The sequence below is a fragment of the Pleurodeles waltl genome, chromosome 5, assembly GCF_031143425.1.
Source record: "Pleurodeles waltl isolate 20211129_DDA chromosome 5, aPleWal1.hap1.20221129, whole genome shotgun sequence".
Classification (NCBI taxonomy): Eukaryota; Metazoa; Chordata; class Amphibia; order Caudata; family Salamandridae; genus Pleurodeles; species Pleurodeles waltl.
The window spans coordinates 1,486,114,173-1,486,131,700 of NC_090444.1; the positions used below are offsets into that span (position 1 = coordinate 1,486,114,173).

General features: G+C 41.1%; 1 protein-coding gene across 1 annotated transcript in view; it reads right to left on the bottom strand.

Annotated features, from left to right (window-relative positions):
• Positions 1–17,528, bottom strand: part of ZNF451 (zinc finger protein 451) — a 407,158-nt gene that overhangs the window by 215,843 nt on the left and 173,787 nt on the right. The window contains exons 7-8 of the mRNA XM_069235765.1: positions 9,214–9,373; positions 2,936–3,083 (exon numbers count right to left, since the gene is read on the bottom strand). Of these exons, the coding sequence (XP_069091866.1) occupies positions 2,936–3,083; positions 9,214–9,373 (308 nt within the window). The remainder of the gene's footprint in view (positions 1–2,935; positions 3,084–9,213; positions 9,374–17,528) is intronic.

Below are 17,528 nucleotides of genomic sequence, written 5' to 3' on the forward strand. Positions count from 1 at the left end.
AATCTATTAGATGTTAGCCTTACCGCCCTATCTCGCTTCTTAACATGGTTGCGAAGATTTTCATAGAGATCATAATGAACCATTTTGCCCCTTATATGTAGGGATAGGTGGAGCCTGACGAAACCGGGTTTATACCCTAGAGGGGCTGCAGTGATAATATCAAGCATATTTGACACCTGTTGGACAATATACAGCACACTTGCATCCCGGCTCTTCTTCTAAACATAGACAGAGGAGGCCTTTGACCGGGTGCACTGGCTGTACCTACGATTGGTCCTGCAGCACTTTGATCTCGGAGTCCGCTTCCACCAGTGGGTCTAGTGTAGCTAGCTATATCTCCCCTAAGGTGGTGTCGAGGGTCAATGGGCTCATGTTTCAACCCTTTAATATCTGCTGGGGCACCTGGCGAGGTTGCCCTTATCCCTGCTCTTTGCTCTCTGTATGCAGCATTTTGCTGAATAGATCTGTGGCAATGCAAACATCCACGGGATTCCTATGGGCGGCAGGGAATGTAAGGCATCACTATTTGCGGACGATGTCCTGTTGATTCTGTCCAATCTCCAAAACTCTCTGCCAGCAGCGATGCACACACTCACCCGGTTTGGACTCAATCTGCACAAGTCGCTTAACCTGAATCGCTCTATCTCAAAGACTGAGCAGGCTCAACTAGAATGCCAATTTCTATTCTCTTGGACTCCACAGGGTATAAGCTATTTGAGGCCTAGAGATCTACTCCACTGTGGATCGCACTGTCGAACACAACTATACAGTGATCTTGACAACTGCCCGGTCCGACCTGTCACAATGGCAGCAGTGCGGTCTTTCATGGCTGGGACGCCTGGCAGCCATTAAAATGACACTATTGCCAAAAACTGTATACATAATGAAAACACTGCTGCTTCAACCCGCTGCCAAGAGGTAGTTGACAAGCTGCATCACCTCATTGAGGTCTTCATCTTGGACGGGAAAAACGTGCGCATGGCAAGGAGGCAGGCCTACTTACCCCAATCAGGAGGAGGGCTGGGTGTCCCTCACCTTCTATGTTACTACCAAGCAGCACAGTTGCGTAGTATCGTGGAATGATCCCAGCCCAGCACTAAAAAACAATGGCACTTTATAGATCAGGCCGTGGGAGGCATTCATGTATGTATGGAAGGTGCCATGGCTCTCAATGCACCGCCTGCCAGTCGGGGTATATGTGTCCATCGTACTCCAAGCCACAATGGGGGTCTGGGATAAAGTACAAATCCACTGGAAACTGTCCACTCCCATCTCCCCACAGACACAGATTATAGACTTCCCTCAAGCATTACACAGCTCTACCTTTGCCTAGTGGCAGGATGCCAACTGCAAGAGAATAGGAGACTTCTTTGATGAAGATGGCCTAAGGGACTTCCCTCAAATACATGTGGCTTATGGTCTGCCAACCTCTGCTCTCTGGCAATATATCATCATCCACCATTTGGTCTCCTAGCCCGAGATAAACGCCCATGCTGAACGTACCCTTACAGCCTTTGAGAAGTGGTTGCTCACTTCCTCTTCCAATAAATGTGTCCTTTCATACAATCTCCCAAGATAAGCCACTTTTGGATGGAAGTGTTGTTGGCAGTGGACGACATGTTTGAAAATAACATCCCAGATTGCCTAGCTACATCCTTGTAGGCCTTCCAAACCCTTTAACGTACCCCCTAAAGTCTGCTACCGGGCACCCCATTACTTTGGCGCTGGAAGCTGCTAAGCAAGCTTTACTGGCCCAATGAGGCTCTGATATGGTTCCATCAAAGCTGGACTGAGAGCATAAACTATAGGAGATTTTGGGGGTGGAGAGGTTGACAGCAGTAGTGTCCAATACTTTACAGAGGACATGGCAAGACAAGACATGGGGGCCATGCATCCATCTTCTTTCAGACAAATTCAAATATCTGACACATTTGCAGGTCCTGCGCCTTGCACACCCTTACCATGCACGCACTTCACGTGCCATGTATCAGTTAATCCACCTCACACCCCGCTCACCTACAGATTCTTTCTTTTTCCATTCAAAGTCTGCTGTTTCAGATCTTGCTCTTCTGTGCTAGTGGCCAACAATCCCTTTTTCCCCTTCTTGTGATCCCCACGCTCAGTGGGCTTCTTTTCTGCCCTTCCCTGGTTATCCTGTTGAATGGAAGTTCTTGTTGTCCCCACCGGCCAGTGAATGTAGGTTGGATGATGTTTGTATCTAGCTATTTAAAATCAATAAAAAGATTTAAACCAGAAATGCTACATTAATGAGCTAAATGCTAAGAGGGCAACCTGATGGCTGTCAAAGAAAAAGTATGTGGAAGTCTGGTTATACATATGCACCAGACGCCAGGCCAACAATCTGAAAGTAGCTTCTTTGCAGATGTTGCCAAAGACCAACCCCCCCCACCCATCCCTCCCCAAAAGCTGCATTCCTAGTCCTGTGCAACACTATTTGTGGGAATAACACAGCCATATATCTTGCAGGTGGCTGCAAGGGTCCTTCTAGGGGTCTGGCTACAAACACAACACCATAGACAGCACCTGGATATGGCTGCTTACAGATGCTCATGGGGCTCTATTACAGTTGTGTAAAAGAATGAAACATCCCTACCCTACCTTCAGCAGCTATAAACTTCAATTAAATTCAGTCAGGTCTTTGGAGTGCTGTAAGCAGTAACGCAAGCACAAGTTTATTTGGTGTTTAATTTCTAATGGCTCACACCTTGGCATACAAGTAAACGTTGTGCTTAACATTCATTATTTAAGTACTGAATGGTAAGAAATAGTTTACTGTTTGCAAATAGATCACTGTTATGCTTGATACTGCTCTTGTAATGAAAGGAGACTTTTTTTTAATGACATTTTAACAAGCAAAATATATCACATAGTTGTAATTTTTGTTTTCTTTCAAAAAGCAAGAAACATTTCTTACCTGAAATGAGCAGTTACTTCCATGTCGGAGCGCAGCACATTCCGACAAGCAGTACATCTTACTTGGAAAGACACATCTTTGCAAATTGATATTAAAATCTTCTTTGCATAGGACGGAAAAGGTATAGGAACTGCTATTCCCTTTTCATCTGAAAAAAGAATTTTCAGCTAACGTGATCTACAAATTTGGCTTTCTTCTACAAAAAAGAAACAATTATCAAGTTACAGATATGGTTACCTTTTGGTACGATCGAAAGTTTATTAACTATTTTTCTAGTAGCAGACAATGAGCTATATTCTATGGCCAACATTATGTGTTTATGTACCTACCAACATTTTATTAGCCCATTAAATTCCAAGCAGGTCTTTCAAACAATCATAAAAGTTTATTACATCACTATGCTATTACTACGCATTCCACACCACTTAAATAAAACACTATACTCTTAGACCTTTCTACCTAAATTTAGAGATTGGTTGGAATTTTCAAAGTACATCACTAGCCATCTCCTCAGTTATGAGTATGGTAATTTGCAGACAGGTGATATCTCAAGAATCGTGTGCCACTAAGCTCAGGACACCTCAATATGGTACTTTGCAGAGGACCAATTGCTGCATACGATTATCTCACTAATCTACAGGTACTTCCTATGGGTGATGGTTGTAGTGTGTTCAAACTGTCACAATATGGGGGCGTGGCAATAAAGTAGGGTTTCACATGTTTATGCATGTACACAATAAAATTATCTTAAATATCACTTGTAAGATTCATTATATGAAGATAATGTGTGTGTATATATATATATCTATCTATCTTATTGTCACAATACCCAGAAATGGGGTGAGAAGAAGGTGATATAAATTACTAGAGGTTCCCACTTGCTTCACAGGAGGTGGATTATTCTGTAAAAGAATAGTATTGACGTGGAGTTGAAGGTATACAATACTATGTATATGTGTAATTGCACCCCTGATGAAGTCAGTGGGTGACTCCCCAGCAGAAACATTTGCCGGCAAGAGTGGCTGGAGTCTGAACTGAAGCTGATTTTCTGATTGGAAGAATAATACGGAAATAAACTGTGAAGATTGCAATTTTGGACAATTGGGGGACATGTGCCTTTGTACATAGAATTTGTTTACCTTTGGAAGTTTGTGCAATACTCTTTCATTGAATAGCCACAATAAAAAAGCTCTGCAATCTTCCACTTGTGATTAAAGACTAAGGGCCTGATTTAGAACTTCACAGATCGAATACTCCTTTACAAACGTGACCGATATCCTGTTCGCCATATTATGATCTCTACGGAATACAATGGGATTGTAGTACGATAGACTGGTATCCATCACATCTGTGAGGGTGTGTTCCCCTCAGCCAAGTTCTAAAACAGGCCCTAAAACAAAAATGTCCTGATAATCCCTTTCTAATTTGTATCAAATCTCTTGGGACAATGATTTTGAGAGGCTATCACAATCTGTGATCAATGAAATAACTTTTCTAAATGCTGCAGTGAACTTCCTACTCAAAAGGTTATGCCTCTATTCAATTACCTCTAGTAGGCACCAATTATGATTATGGTGGAACAGTAAACTCAAGTAGGATACGATTCTTTTGAATCACAACTGAACTGGTGTTCTTCAGCCATATTTTCTGAGCGTGGAAAGGCACAGCAGGGACTTTAACACACTATGGTTTCTTAGAAACTTTTTGAAAAAATAGATCAAAATACTCCAAATAGCATAGCTTGAAGTGCAGAAAGAATTGCCTTTACCTGTTAACACAGGTGCCAGTAATGTCTTCTAGGCTCTATGAAAATCATATCTAAATTATGAAGGAAAAGCAACTTGCCTACCTATGGTTTCTTAGGAACTTATTTACTTTGAATGTTTGCTTGAAAGTCTCCAAACAAGGACATTTTATTCATCAATAAATTAAAGTCCACTACCCAGATCATGGAGTTTAGTACCAAACTGAGAGGAAGAGTACTGTAAGAGTACACTAAATTGATTCAATCCATTTGAGTTGAACATATACACGTAAAATTGACTAAACAGCAGTCCCTCTACAATCTTAATAAACTGGTGCAGTAGTAGATCACACCAAAAAAGTCTGTGTCAATGGCTTGTAAAAGTGCAAGAATAATTCATACTTCAAGGAACGCATGTTGGAATAACGGCTATTAAAGCCACCCATTCATAATGGTTTTCCATGAAAGTTTGGTGGCTGCTTGCCAACTAGAATGGGACGAGGGTCCCTGAGGCACTGCTTAGAGTTGGTGGGGGGTGGGGGATGTGGGGTGGAGACATCAGATCCAGAGAGATAATCTGCAGCATGGGGAGGGAATGTGGTCCTGAGGGCATCAGAGAGGCCCAGGCTGAGGGGGAAAGTATGTGATGTTATAGTTAGAGTTTTGAATAATACAAAAAACACTGTTTAAAAAAACAAAACAATGAAATTCAGTTATGGGTTAAAAAGGCAACAATAACTTGCAACCCTTCCATGCACTGCCTATGACTTCACATATTATATCGCTTGTTAAATGTTAAATGACACTACTGATGACATCTCAAATGACATCACTGAAAACACAACAGTCATTTACATCATACAGGTACTTAGTGTCCATGTGGGAATCCACAGATGGACATGGTGTAGGCCTTTGCGGTGGTTGCGACTGTACATGTTGAAAGTTAGATGGTGCACCATTTAGAAATCTCTAAAGTTTGGGGTGAAACTAGTGCTCAAAGTTTGAAAAGGGTAAAGACTCAGGGCACCTAATGTGGGTTGTGGAGCTATGATTTAAAGTAGGTTTGGCTCAAAGACAAAGGATGTTCCAGAAAATTTGTGAGATAGGCTAAAGCAGCTGTTGACAAGATTATTCAACAATGGATATTCGGCCACATTAAATAGTGGTATACACAAATTCTATGTAACGGGGAAATTTATGAGGTGTGTATGCTTATTTCAATAGCTTTGCTGAAGATTTTGGTGCACCGCAGACTGTAAAATAACATAAAATGTAGGGATCTCCCACTTAAATGTGGGCTATCTCACACAGATGTTGTCATCAAGGTTTTAAGGTTGTATGCCACTGTACCCATCTCAGGAGCCTGTGTAGTGTATTTTACTAAACTACAGAGGGTTATCTGTAGGGCCTCACAGAAGATGACTTTCAGTGGCAAATTTATACCTGCCAGCACCTTAACATTGTCGGTCATGCGAAGAATTTAAGTGGGTAATCTCATTAAGATTAATAGAAAACTGTCCACAGGCATGTTGAATTACCTCAAGTCCGCAATCCCTATTCAATGGTATCAAAATAATTGTATGATGTCATCAATGATGTCACTTAAAATGTCATGAGAGATGTATTTTGTGAGGTCATAAGCAGTACATAGCAGGAGCACAAGTTATAGTTATATAAGGGAATAGTAACTGGTGAATTTGTGTTTTTATGTTTTTAAAAGTTAGTCTTCGTGTTATTTTGACAACCAATTATAACATCAATTTTACCTTGTTTTTTTTCCCAAGTCATTTCTAGGGATTTTTGATCATAATCACCCAACTCCCCCAGCATTTGGCCGTGAACAATGGTGGGTTAGCAGCAGGGCCTTGCTTGAAACAAGGCCCTGCACCCAACACCACCAGGGAGCCAACCTGTGTTGCATACAGCGTTTGACCACGCAAAGGGTTCCAACCATGGATTCCCTTGCAACTGAACATCTAACCCCAGCAACTACTCTTCTCAAGATATAATCATGTATATTTTCTATTAATTTTTCCAGCCTCTAGGAAGAAAGATACTTAAATCAAACAGGCAAAAAAACATTAAACTGCAAAGCAAGGAATCTGCAGGCAAGTAATGCAATTCTGCTGCTTATGATTTGAAATGGCAATATCCAAACTCAATATACCAAAGGAATCATGTGTATGTATAATAAATCTGGTTTAAATATCACATACAAGTTTTTCCTCACTTAAACAGACCTGACCGCAGATAAAGGCCACCCTTCCCTGACACAGTATTCCCCAGAACCGAGGGATTTGAAAGCCAAATTATGATCCTCCTGGAGCAAATGGTAGAAACCTATATTGGAGAAACTCTCCAAGTGAACTAAGACAGAGATACTTATAGGTGAGCAAATGAATAAGCCAAAAACCACACTTCTTAGCTTGCAGTCAGATGGTGTCCTGGCTGCTGGTGTGCCCAGAGACACCAGACAGAGCTTGACTGCAAGATAAGCAGGGGTACTGGTTGTGAAATCTGATGCTGAAAGAAGCCAAAGAAGCCAGCTTTTTTTGTAATGCCTCTAATTCCAGCACACATGGAGACCTCGTATGAATCCAAAACTAAGTCACCAAGAAAAATGTGCTGATATGTAAAACGAATCAAAGCTAAACACCCACCAGAACCTCACCCTATATGGAATCCCCTTTATTAGTTTCAAGCTTTTCCCCAGACAGCTTAACCAAGCCCACCGCACACCCATCACGATCACTTGTTTATGGGCTTGCAGTTCAAAAATCCTTTGTCATCATTGGTAAATGCTTTATGTTAGTCCCTCCTTGGGAATTTTGTTACTACCTTGGCCCTCAACCCTATTAGATAGATAATTGCACATTTGCGATATGTTTGACTGCAAGCTAAATTTTTTCCTTTTGTGTCTTTCCTTTCCGCTCATTGCGACTGTGGCACTTTGAATCGGCTCGCTTAAGTCAACTGTTTTACTTTTCATTTTTTCAATTTATGTGGAAGAAATGTCCAGTTAGGAATTTACAATGCTAATAGCTCTAAGTGAAGCAAAGTGAGACCCATTGGATTGCAGATGCAGATGCTGGTTCCTATTTATTCCTTATGTTGTGTAATTAAAGAGCATGGTCTTTTCCCACAAAATATTCATGGCTGGTGTGCAACTAAATACCATGGTTCTGCTGAAGAACATTTGGTACTGGAGACCTTATGCTTTTCACACCTTAGGAAAATCTCTCTACAGGACATTACCTTTTAAAAATGTATAATGTCAATGCTTTACCATATCTGACTACATGCCAGGTCCTGAAAACAAATGTCCTTCATTGTTACTCTTTAAATTAATCGAGCCATGTCAGCCAAGGAACACTCATTAGCCTACTCAGAGAGTAGCAAACAAACGGACTGATACACCACTTGGGCAGTGGGCTTCTCCTGCGCTCATCATGTTTTGAACACATCTGAAATTATGATATCAATCATGATCTCCAGTTGCCCCCCCCACCCCCTCCCTTGCATTGATCCTGATTTTGTTATTCTTGTAAGATTGATAAAAACTGGTTTTTCACACCCTTACTGGGGCCTCTTCTGCCCATACATGGTCGAGCACGCAAGCTGGAGGTCTGACCCTGCCCGACTTACTGCCTACAGTGAATGGTTTTATGTATGGTGCATTAGTTCGCACCCTGGTCCTGGGCTGCTCCATTTATTACCCTCACATGGTCTCCTGGTTTATCAGCTTGTTCTGTGGTGATCCCACACACCTGTTTCTTTACCAGCCTGGCTGGGATTCTTTTATGCAGAGTTTTTTTCTTGAAAATAGACAGAACGATAGCCACATGAAGCCTGCATGGATCGTGCTGGTGAAATCTTATTAATGGTGTCCATCACTGACAAATCAGGCTTGGATAAAATGCAAGGACACGGTGTAGGAATTTTAGCAAGTAAAAAAGATGTCTTCACAACGGCACCCATCTAGGAATTAAACATGAGGTTTATACAAATAACATTTTAACTGAAATGAGGAAACGTACACGATGGTCATCACCTCATCAGACTACGGACTAGGAAAGAATTGCTGCTAGCTTTCCCTCGTAGGACTACAGCACAAATAAAACATAAATGTAAATGGAGATGTCTAAGTCTAAATAAACCTCTGCGACGGCAATGCTTAAATCGTTGTTAAGAGCGGTACAATCGCTGCCAAGGGTGTTTATTTGTGCAGAGCACTGCTGTGATCGACATGCCCTGTGGCGCCGTCGCCTTGCACGATGCAAGAGCTGCACCTATTGGTGGAAGGTGGGAACTGCGCGGTGCCTCCTGTGTAGAAAGAGGCGGCATGCCAGGGAACCGCCAGTTGTGCTCAAACATCGCATCAACGCCGGGGTTCATATGTTACATATACATAAAAGGACCTACTTTTTTTTTTTTTTTTTTTTTTAACCAAATCTCTCGAGCGATTTTAGCTCCTACCTGCAGTGACGTTACGTACACCTAAAAGGCAGAAGACATTACGGAACTTGCAACGTACCATTGAATTTGAATCGGTGTACAAAGTGATTATCGGCAGACATGTGCTTCAGACACTCGTCCCGGATATTGAAGAGGAGAAAACAGTTTGGGCAGGCAAAGCACTGGATGATCAGGGGAGGAGGGTTATTGGAATGTCCCTCTGTCTGCTCGCCAGATTTCTGAAAGGCAAAAAAAGATAATGGTGACCATAATCTTCATCAGAAAATGTTACTAAGGATGTTACTATCAGTTTGAACTAAGACGTTTACACACCCTCAAACAGTAACTATGCGCTTAAAAAAAAAAAAAAAAAAAAAAAAAAAAAAAAAAAGTTACTTACCTTTATAACTCCTTCCAACACGAATTTCCATGGACTCCTTGCCATGAAGTATAATGCTCAAAAAAACAATTTATAATAGGGGCCACACGCTTTTTAAGGGCCAAGAAATGCAAACTACAATGCACAGTCAGCTTTAGGAAATGACAGACGAGACAGAAAAAAAGCACTGGCAAAGCCAATTGGTTTCACCTTCATATGGTGAATGCTGAGCCTTTGGCATTGAAATATTGGCAATGTAAAGCATTGTTTTAAAAACAGTAAAAGAAAGGGCATATCAAAACATTGAAGATAAACCAAACATCTTAAGCTAGCTCAAAAATGTACACTGATGACAATGTTTCAATTTTTATAAACGGCATGGTATGTTTATTTTTAAAATACATTTAACTCCATTAAGTGTGAACAGAATTTAAAAAGAATAAGAAAGTGCTAGAATGTAAAGAGAAATGCTAGCCAATTCCTAATTTACTTTCCACGAGATTCAGCCATTCGCTTCACTGCCCTAGACCAGGGAGCAGATTTAGAGGCCCCCAGGAGACGCCTCGTTCTAAATACACTTTCTGCCTCAGCAGTCAGCTAGTAAGTGCAGTGGATATAGCCCATCAAGTGCCAGGAAAGCATTTGTGTGCCAAAGCTTGTGCTTTTACGTAATATGGGAAATGCAGGAGAAAAAACAAAAAGTCAGCAATACCCAAGCTTTTACAGGGAAACAGGGATAGAGGAGGTGAGCAACACAATGTGGGAGAAAGGAGGGTATTTGAGGGGTGACGCAGCATGGGAGAGAGAGAGCAAACACAAACTTCATGGAGTGCCGAATAAAAAAAGACAAAAGTAGTTCTTAAAACGTGAACAGTGGAGACATACAAGTCAGCCAGTCAAAAAGATGGTAATGGAGCTAAGCCTCAGGGAAGGGAAAAACGCAAGAGGAAGGCAAGACACAGAACAACAAGCAAGCAAATTAGAATAACAAAGCCAAACAATTGTAAATTATGGGCAGGTGTAAGCCAACTCTAAAATCACAACTTATCTTTCGCAACCACAGTCTGTTGGGCTCGACCAAAAAATGAGTGCAAATGCCAACAAATAATACATTGACATATGTCAGATTGTAGTTTCAAAACCACAGTATGAAGGGAAATATTCAGAAGAACCATTAGCATAATTTGTCAGGACTGAGCGGAATCATGATGTAACATTGATTCCTAAGCAGAACTCTTGTGAAGCCTTTCTGTGTTTGTGGTAAAATGTATTGCTTGACCAGTTTGAAATTATATAAAGGAATAAAGTTCCCCTCCTGTACATTCTAAGAATATTGTAAGTCACAGAGGAGTTCATACCCATATAGAGGAACAAGGTCGAAGTTCCTTTATAAGACTATGGAACTCAAGGGTGACTGCAATATCCTTATCATGTACATCAGGGGTACTCTATCCCATATAATGCATGGTCACACCATCACCTTTCCATTAAAACAACTTAAAACCTTGGTGCATAGCTCTTTCATATGAAAGAGCGAGCATAAAGAATAAAAATAAAAACGAGTTCAAAATGAAACACATCAAAAACATGTTACTTATTTGTTGCAAACAGATATTAGAAATAGTACCATCGAAATCAGTTAAAAAACGCTGCACTAGCTTAACTGTGTGCAAACTTGCAGAAACATTCTAGCTTTTCTCTTACTATTTAGGGAGTGCGAAAAATAAACATGTTCTCTCAGCTTGTCATCAGAAGCTAAAAAGTAAAGCACAAGAAAGGAAAGCAATGTTCCGTTTTAGTTGCTGTAAACAGCTGGGTCAAATATGCTCCGTGACCTGACTTTCAGCTCACCTTGAGAATTCAGAACTCAATGGTAATAATGTATAATAGTCGAGTCTGGCGTCTTTTCTTTATAATCGATGACTGGGTGTGTCACATGTAGCCAATTATAAACAAATTAGATACTGGAGTTTACGGCGTCTTTTCTTTAAAATCGATGACTGGGTGTGTCGCATGTAGCCAATTATAAACAAATTAGATACTGGAGTTTATACAGGGAATACAGAATCCCTTTTATTATAACTCAATAAAAATGGTTCTGTCCTCCCCGCAATCAACTGAAACGTCTTACAGTTTAATAACTCTTTAAATAAAATAATGAGAGAAAGGGGCCCACACACCCAAATGCCACCCTCATACTTGCTAGTACAGCTGCAAAACCCATAAACACTTCCTGTCTCCTCTGGGAATATTCTTGTGGCGAATAAGCAGGTATCTGAAAGGGAAGGGGCAAGTCAGACCTGCAACTACCTCAGCAAGATTACTAGTGGCACTCGTCAAAACCTACAACTCTGTGGATTGAAGTTATCCGTTTACTTACCTGTGAACACCGTTCACTAGTTCTGGCGGTTGTATAGACTCCCAAATTTAAAATATCTGTAATTCCACATAAGAATCCTCTAACATTCATAACTATTAGTATAAAATTATACCTCTGTAAGAGATAACTTGCAACACTTGCCCCCCCCTCACTTCAGCCAAAGAGTTGATGGGACTTAAATCTCCAGCAGAGGCTGCTTTATCATTATAGTTGTAGGTTGGCAACTTCTGTACCTAGCACCACACCCTCCACAAACATTAATTAACAAGGTGGGGTAGGTGGTCTTTAGCGAACAAACTGCTCAGCATCAACTCTCACTTCCAACTCCTCACTGAGTAAAGATTCAGGAAAGTGAGTGAAACTCATCCCACCGCCTTCAGCAAATCTCGGGCAGAAGAGAGCTTATGTGCAAAGCTATTAATGTTAGTTTAGAATTCTTCTTATAGGAACATAAGGCCATAGCTCCTTCGTAACAAAGCGTCCTACACTTGCCCTAACTATGCAATGCTTTCACAGCAAGTGTTGCAGGCTTGGGGGAAAAAAAACAAGGCACAAATACCTGGTAAACAGTAAAGGCTCAAAGCACTTAAGATACAAACTTAAGGTAAGTTATGAACCACCAGTTTTATTAAACAATTTTACTAAGTAAGCCTCCAAACAAAAAATTTGCACTTTAATACCACGTTGCACTGAGGTTGGGCCTAACTGCAAGTTTTTTTGCAAAAATAAATATAGGATGTTGTACCTATGCATGGGTTTGAACGGTGCTAATGTTATCCAGGTGTGAGTACGGACAGAAAAGCAAGAAATAGTTACTTAATTGTAGCCCTGGTTCTGCATCACTTGATTCTTTTTTTTAAAGTGATAAACATTGGAATAATTCCCTGCTGCAACAAGAGACCAAAAACACTTAAAATCCATAATTATCATATAGGGAGAAAAGTCCAGATTTCCACTGCAGTAAACACTCTCGTGCGGCTTTAAATGCTTTTTTTCCGGAATTAAATTGTTTACAATACTACATTGCAGTACCATCGCAAAAGAAAAAAACTCAACTTGTTGCCTAGGCAATAGGAAGATAAATAGGTTTTTACGCTGAAAGCGCTGAAAAAATACCCTGTCACTTTAAGACTCCAGCGTCTTTCATGTCTCATGATGCTGGCAATCAGAGTTACCTCAGAGGTTTTTGGTGTGTTTTCAATGGAAATGTCAGTCAATGAAAATTAGTCCTACATCTAAGAGCAAGGAAGCAGAAGAGGCAGGCGTACCGTTTATGATTTCGGTGAGCATTCCTATGCAGCAGAACCATTTCTTCTACATCACAGAATCTTCAATGACAGGTCTAAATGTTAGAATACAGAGGCAGGAATATCTCTGAAGCAGCACAAGTATTTAGCCAAAAATGTTTCGCAAGGCAGCTTGACCCACACTAGAGTCAGATCTGGTATCAGCATCTAGACAACAGGGTATTGTAAATGTACTGTAGACCTCCAGGTAGCTGCCATGTAGATATATGCTAAAGGAACATTCCTTAACCAGGCTTCTGTTACTACCTTTTCTATGATCGAATGGCTTTAAGGTTCGCGTGGTAAGACTTGTTACACACCTGATAAAACAAGGATTTGTAATGCAATAGGTCTCGCATTTACTCGAGTTGGAGCACTGTAAATGCATAACTGGACTATCTTGCCATATTAATTAGTCAACCCTGCCACATATATTGGTCGTTTCTGCCACATAATTCCAGAAGCCCTGCATGTAACTAAACAGATAACAGGCCTACTGGATTTTTTTCTTTTTTAAACAAGGCCCTTAAAACACAAACTACTCCCAGATGCAAAACATATTTACTTGGCAGTTGGTACAGGAGATATTGCCTGTGGGGCAATGAATAAATAAATGTACTCCAAGAATGCATGCTTACTGGACCACCAGTAACACCACCAGGTGTTACAGTTCCTGTAGGAAGGAGGTGTGAAGCACTTCCACCCAGGATAGGCTCTGTTTCTGACCACAGAGTGCACAAAGGTAGTCACCCCATGTGGTCAGAAAATTATCTTTAAGTGGCAGGCTTGCACAGACCAGTCAGTCCTATACTAGCAGTTTGGCTAACATCCAGGGGGCATCTCTAAGATACCCTCTGTGTGCATTTTTCAATAAATCCCACACTGACATAGGCGTGGGTTTATTGTGCAGAGAAGTTTGACATAAAACTTCCTAGTATTTAGTGAAGTCATTATGGAGCTGTGGAGTTTGTAATTACAAACTCCCAAACCATATACTCAATATGGCTACACTGCACTTACAATGTCTAAGAATGAACTTAGACCCTGTAGGGGTATATTGCTCATGCAGCTATGCCCTCACCTGTGGTACAGTGCACCCCGCCTCAGGACTGTAAGGCTTGCTAGAGGGGTGACCTAACTATGCCAAAGGCAGTGCTTTGTGGGCATGGCACCCTTAGAGGGGTGCCATGTTGACTGTCTTTCTCTCCACCAGCACACACAAGCTGCAAGGGCAGTGTATATGTGCTTGGTGAGGGGTCCCCTATGGTGGCATAATACATGCTGCAGCCCTTCGAGACCTTCCCTGGCCACAGGGCCCTTGGTACCATAGGTACCTTTTACAAGGGATTTAACTGTGTGCCAGGGTTATGCCAATTGTGGAAAACAGAGTACAGTTTTTGGGAAAGAATGCTGGTGCTGAGGCCTGCTTAGCAGGATCCAAGCACACTTTCAAAGTTGGCACCAACACTAGGCAAAAAGTGGGGCAACCACGCCAACAGTGGCACCTTCCTACATATGCCTGCTGCAAAGAACGTGTACTAAGCAGATCAGAGTGCATATAATGTAAAAACGATACCACCGATCAAGTTTGCGCTCTGACCGCCATGGCAGCCAAGTGAATGTACTTTTGTCTAGTGGAAGCTTGGAGTCATCATAAGGTAGCGCACATGGTTAATGTGTCTGCTGCAAAGAACGTGTACTAGGCAAATCACAAAGTGCATGTAATGTAAAAATGACAAAATAACTGGCGCCTTGTGTTCTTTCTAGAGCAAGAATGCACTTCTTTTGTCTAGTGGAAGCCTGAAGTCGTCATAAGGTAGCGCACACGGTTAATATGCCTGCTGAAAAGAGCATGTACTAAGAGTGCATATTATGTGAAAACGATATCATCGATCGAGTTCATGCTCTAAGCGGCATGGCAGCCACGAAGCACAGACAAAAGAAAAAAGTTGTTCGCCCACACTGAATATATTGTGCAGTTATCCATTTAACAGCATTGGTGTCAAGGGCAGTAACCAAACCGCCCAAAGCGGGACAAACGTAAAGCATTTACCAATGACATCAAGTGATTTCTGAAAGGCAAACCCATGAACGGATGAAAGTGATGGGCGTGAGGGAAGCATGGTTAAAGGCCCACAATGCATACAACAGGTCAAAGTGCTTGCACGCTGAAAAAAAAAAAAAAAAAAATTCCAGACATGATTCAGCCAAAAAGAGATTGTTAGAGACAGCTGTGTCTGTATGTAAAGAACCCTATTCTGTGTTTTCAAGGCGCACTCTTTAGTGGAGGAAGATGATGGAAGACAAACTGTATACATCCTTAAAAGGCTGAGTGAAAATGGAAAAAGCGAAGGTGACAAAAAAGTTGCAGACAAAATAGGTTAAATAAAATCCTGTACTGTTCCTAGATCTCACTGATGAGCTAGAACATAAAACTCCCTTGCAGGTAGCTGCCAGTGATAGGCATTGCAGGACATGGAAGCCCCTGCAGTTTTAAAAGGACAAGGTACTTGTTCAGCTTTTCCCAATTTAATAATATTGTAAAGTGTTTTTTTCAGTCTTTTTAATTGCATGCAGTCCTAAACATCCCTAATCCCCTGCCCTCCTGGTGCCCACTGCAGCTTCACTGAAGGAGGGCACTGCCTCTAACGGAGCGTGACATTGCACTTCTCCCCTAGCACTTAGAAGGCCTAGCAAGACAGCTGGATCTATGAAGCGCCTCATTGACTAAGCTTGTCTTAAAGACTTCCTTGTCTGTACTGTTACCTGCTTCTGTTCAGTTTTAAGAACATTACTTCTGATGTAGCATCAAGATAAGGATCAACCATGGTAGGTTGCAAGTCATCCTGATGCTAGCTCGCTATGTTAGGAAAAAGTTTTTTTTTTTTAAATGACAAATTGCACTGTTAGCATGAACGTGTGACATGTTTAACTCAAAATGCAAATAAAAATGATTTAGAAAAAGTGTAGATCTTCAGTCACTCGCATTCCAAATAGATCAGACCAACGAAAGGGCACATCAGGATGTATAGTCGACTGTAGGTACAGTCAGCTATAGCTGTCACTGTGATACTACTAAACTGTTTTGCAGAAGCTCTGCAATTACACTAATCAGATATTTTGATTGCCAATTGGCAGCCTTTGACTTTGATGGAAACTGACGCTGATAGTAATTGGTAGTTGACAATACTTATTAGAAACTTTCTGCCATGTTGAGACAGAGGCAGTACTTATGGGATTCTTTCTGCTTCCTCTGCGACAGAGTCCTGTTGGACTTCAACTCTAAAACGTTATGGTCCGTGTCGTAGGTTAGAATTTGCTTCAACTTACACCACAAAACCTCAAAGCTCTGGTGCTGGGCACTATAATTTCATATAGATTAAATTATTCTAACACCCGCTAGTTGCGATGACCACTGGAGAGTCTTGGGAAACTGCAGGTCACAACAATATGGCAGTAGGACTTATCTTTAATCTGCACACATTTTAGCAGGTTTAGACAGCCCAATGCTCCATGCTTCAAACTTTGAGTTTCCTGCGCCATGCCTTGCTCATTGGACCTCTCAAAGCAGAAAATTTAAGTACCTCCATTCCAGATCACATAGCAATGTCCCTGGTCACTTTTTGCAATCAGAATCTCAATGCAATTTAGCCATCCCTTGTCATAAGAGGGCGAGTTGTCACGGAGTGCTTTGTCTGTCCTTGTATATCAATTCTGGAATCACATCCCTATCATCCTTCACTCTATTACAAATTATAATTCTTTTCTGAAAGCCCTTCAGATTTTTCTTTTTTTGTTACTACTTTCTTGCCTCCACTGTGGTGATACCAAAATTGTAGAGCCTCCCAGGTGTACATGCTCTTCAAGGTACCATCTTTCATGCACAGCAGTAAGATAAGGGAGATAAATACAATGAGCTTCAGTGTTGATAAAACTTGTTAAGATGTACATGAAACCAGAGAAAAGATCCCCATGGTTTATAGAGTAAAAGGTAAACCACACTTGGTATTTCAGTGACATGAGTAATATTTCACCTTTTTGGGGAACGGTAGAACATATCTTTACAAGCCTGTTGCAAATCCAGATGATATAGTTCTAAGCAGTTGGTTGAGAAGATATATTTTGTTTTCACTTCACCTTTAATTTTCTCTGACTTAAAAGGTTGGAGATCTCTAGGCAAAAATTCAGCGGGGGCAGCCCTAAACTGCTGGAGCCCCTCTTCATCTGAAGAAAAATATACATACATTTAAGAAGAAAATAAGTCTTCTGGCTCTAGAATTCAAAGGTTTGACGGTGGTACTTCAACATAAGGGGCAGTCTTAATTATTATGAAAATTAAAGTACATGCA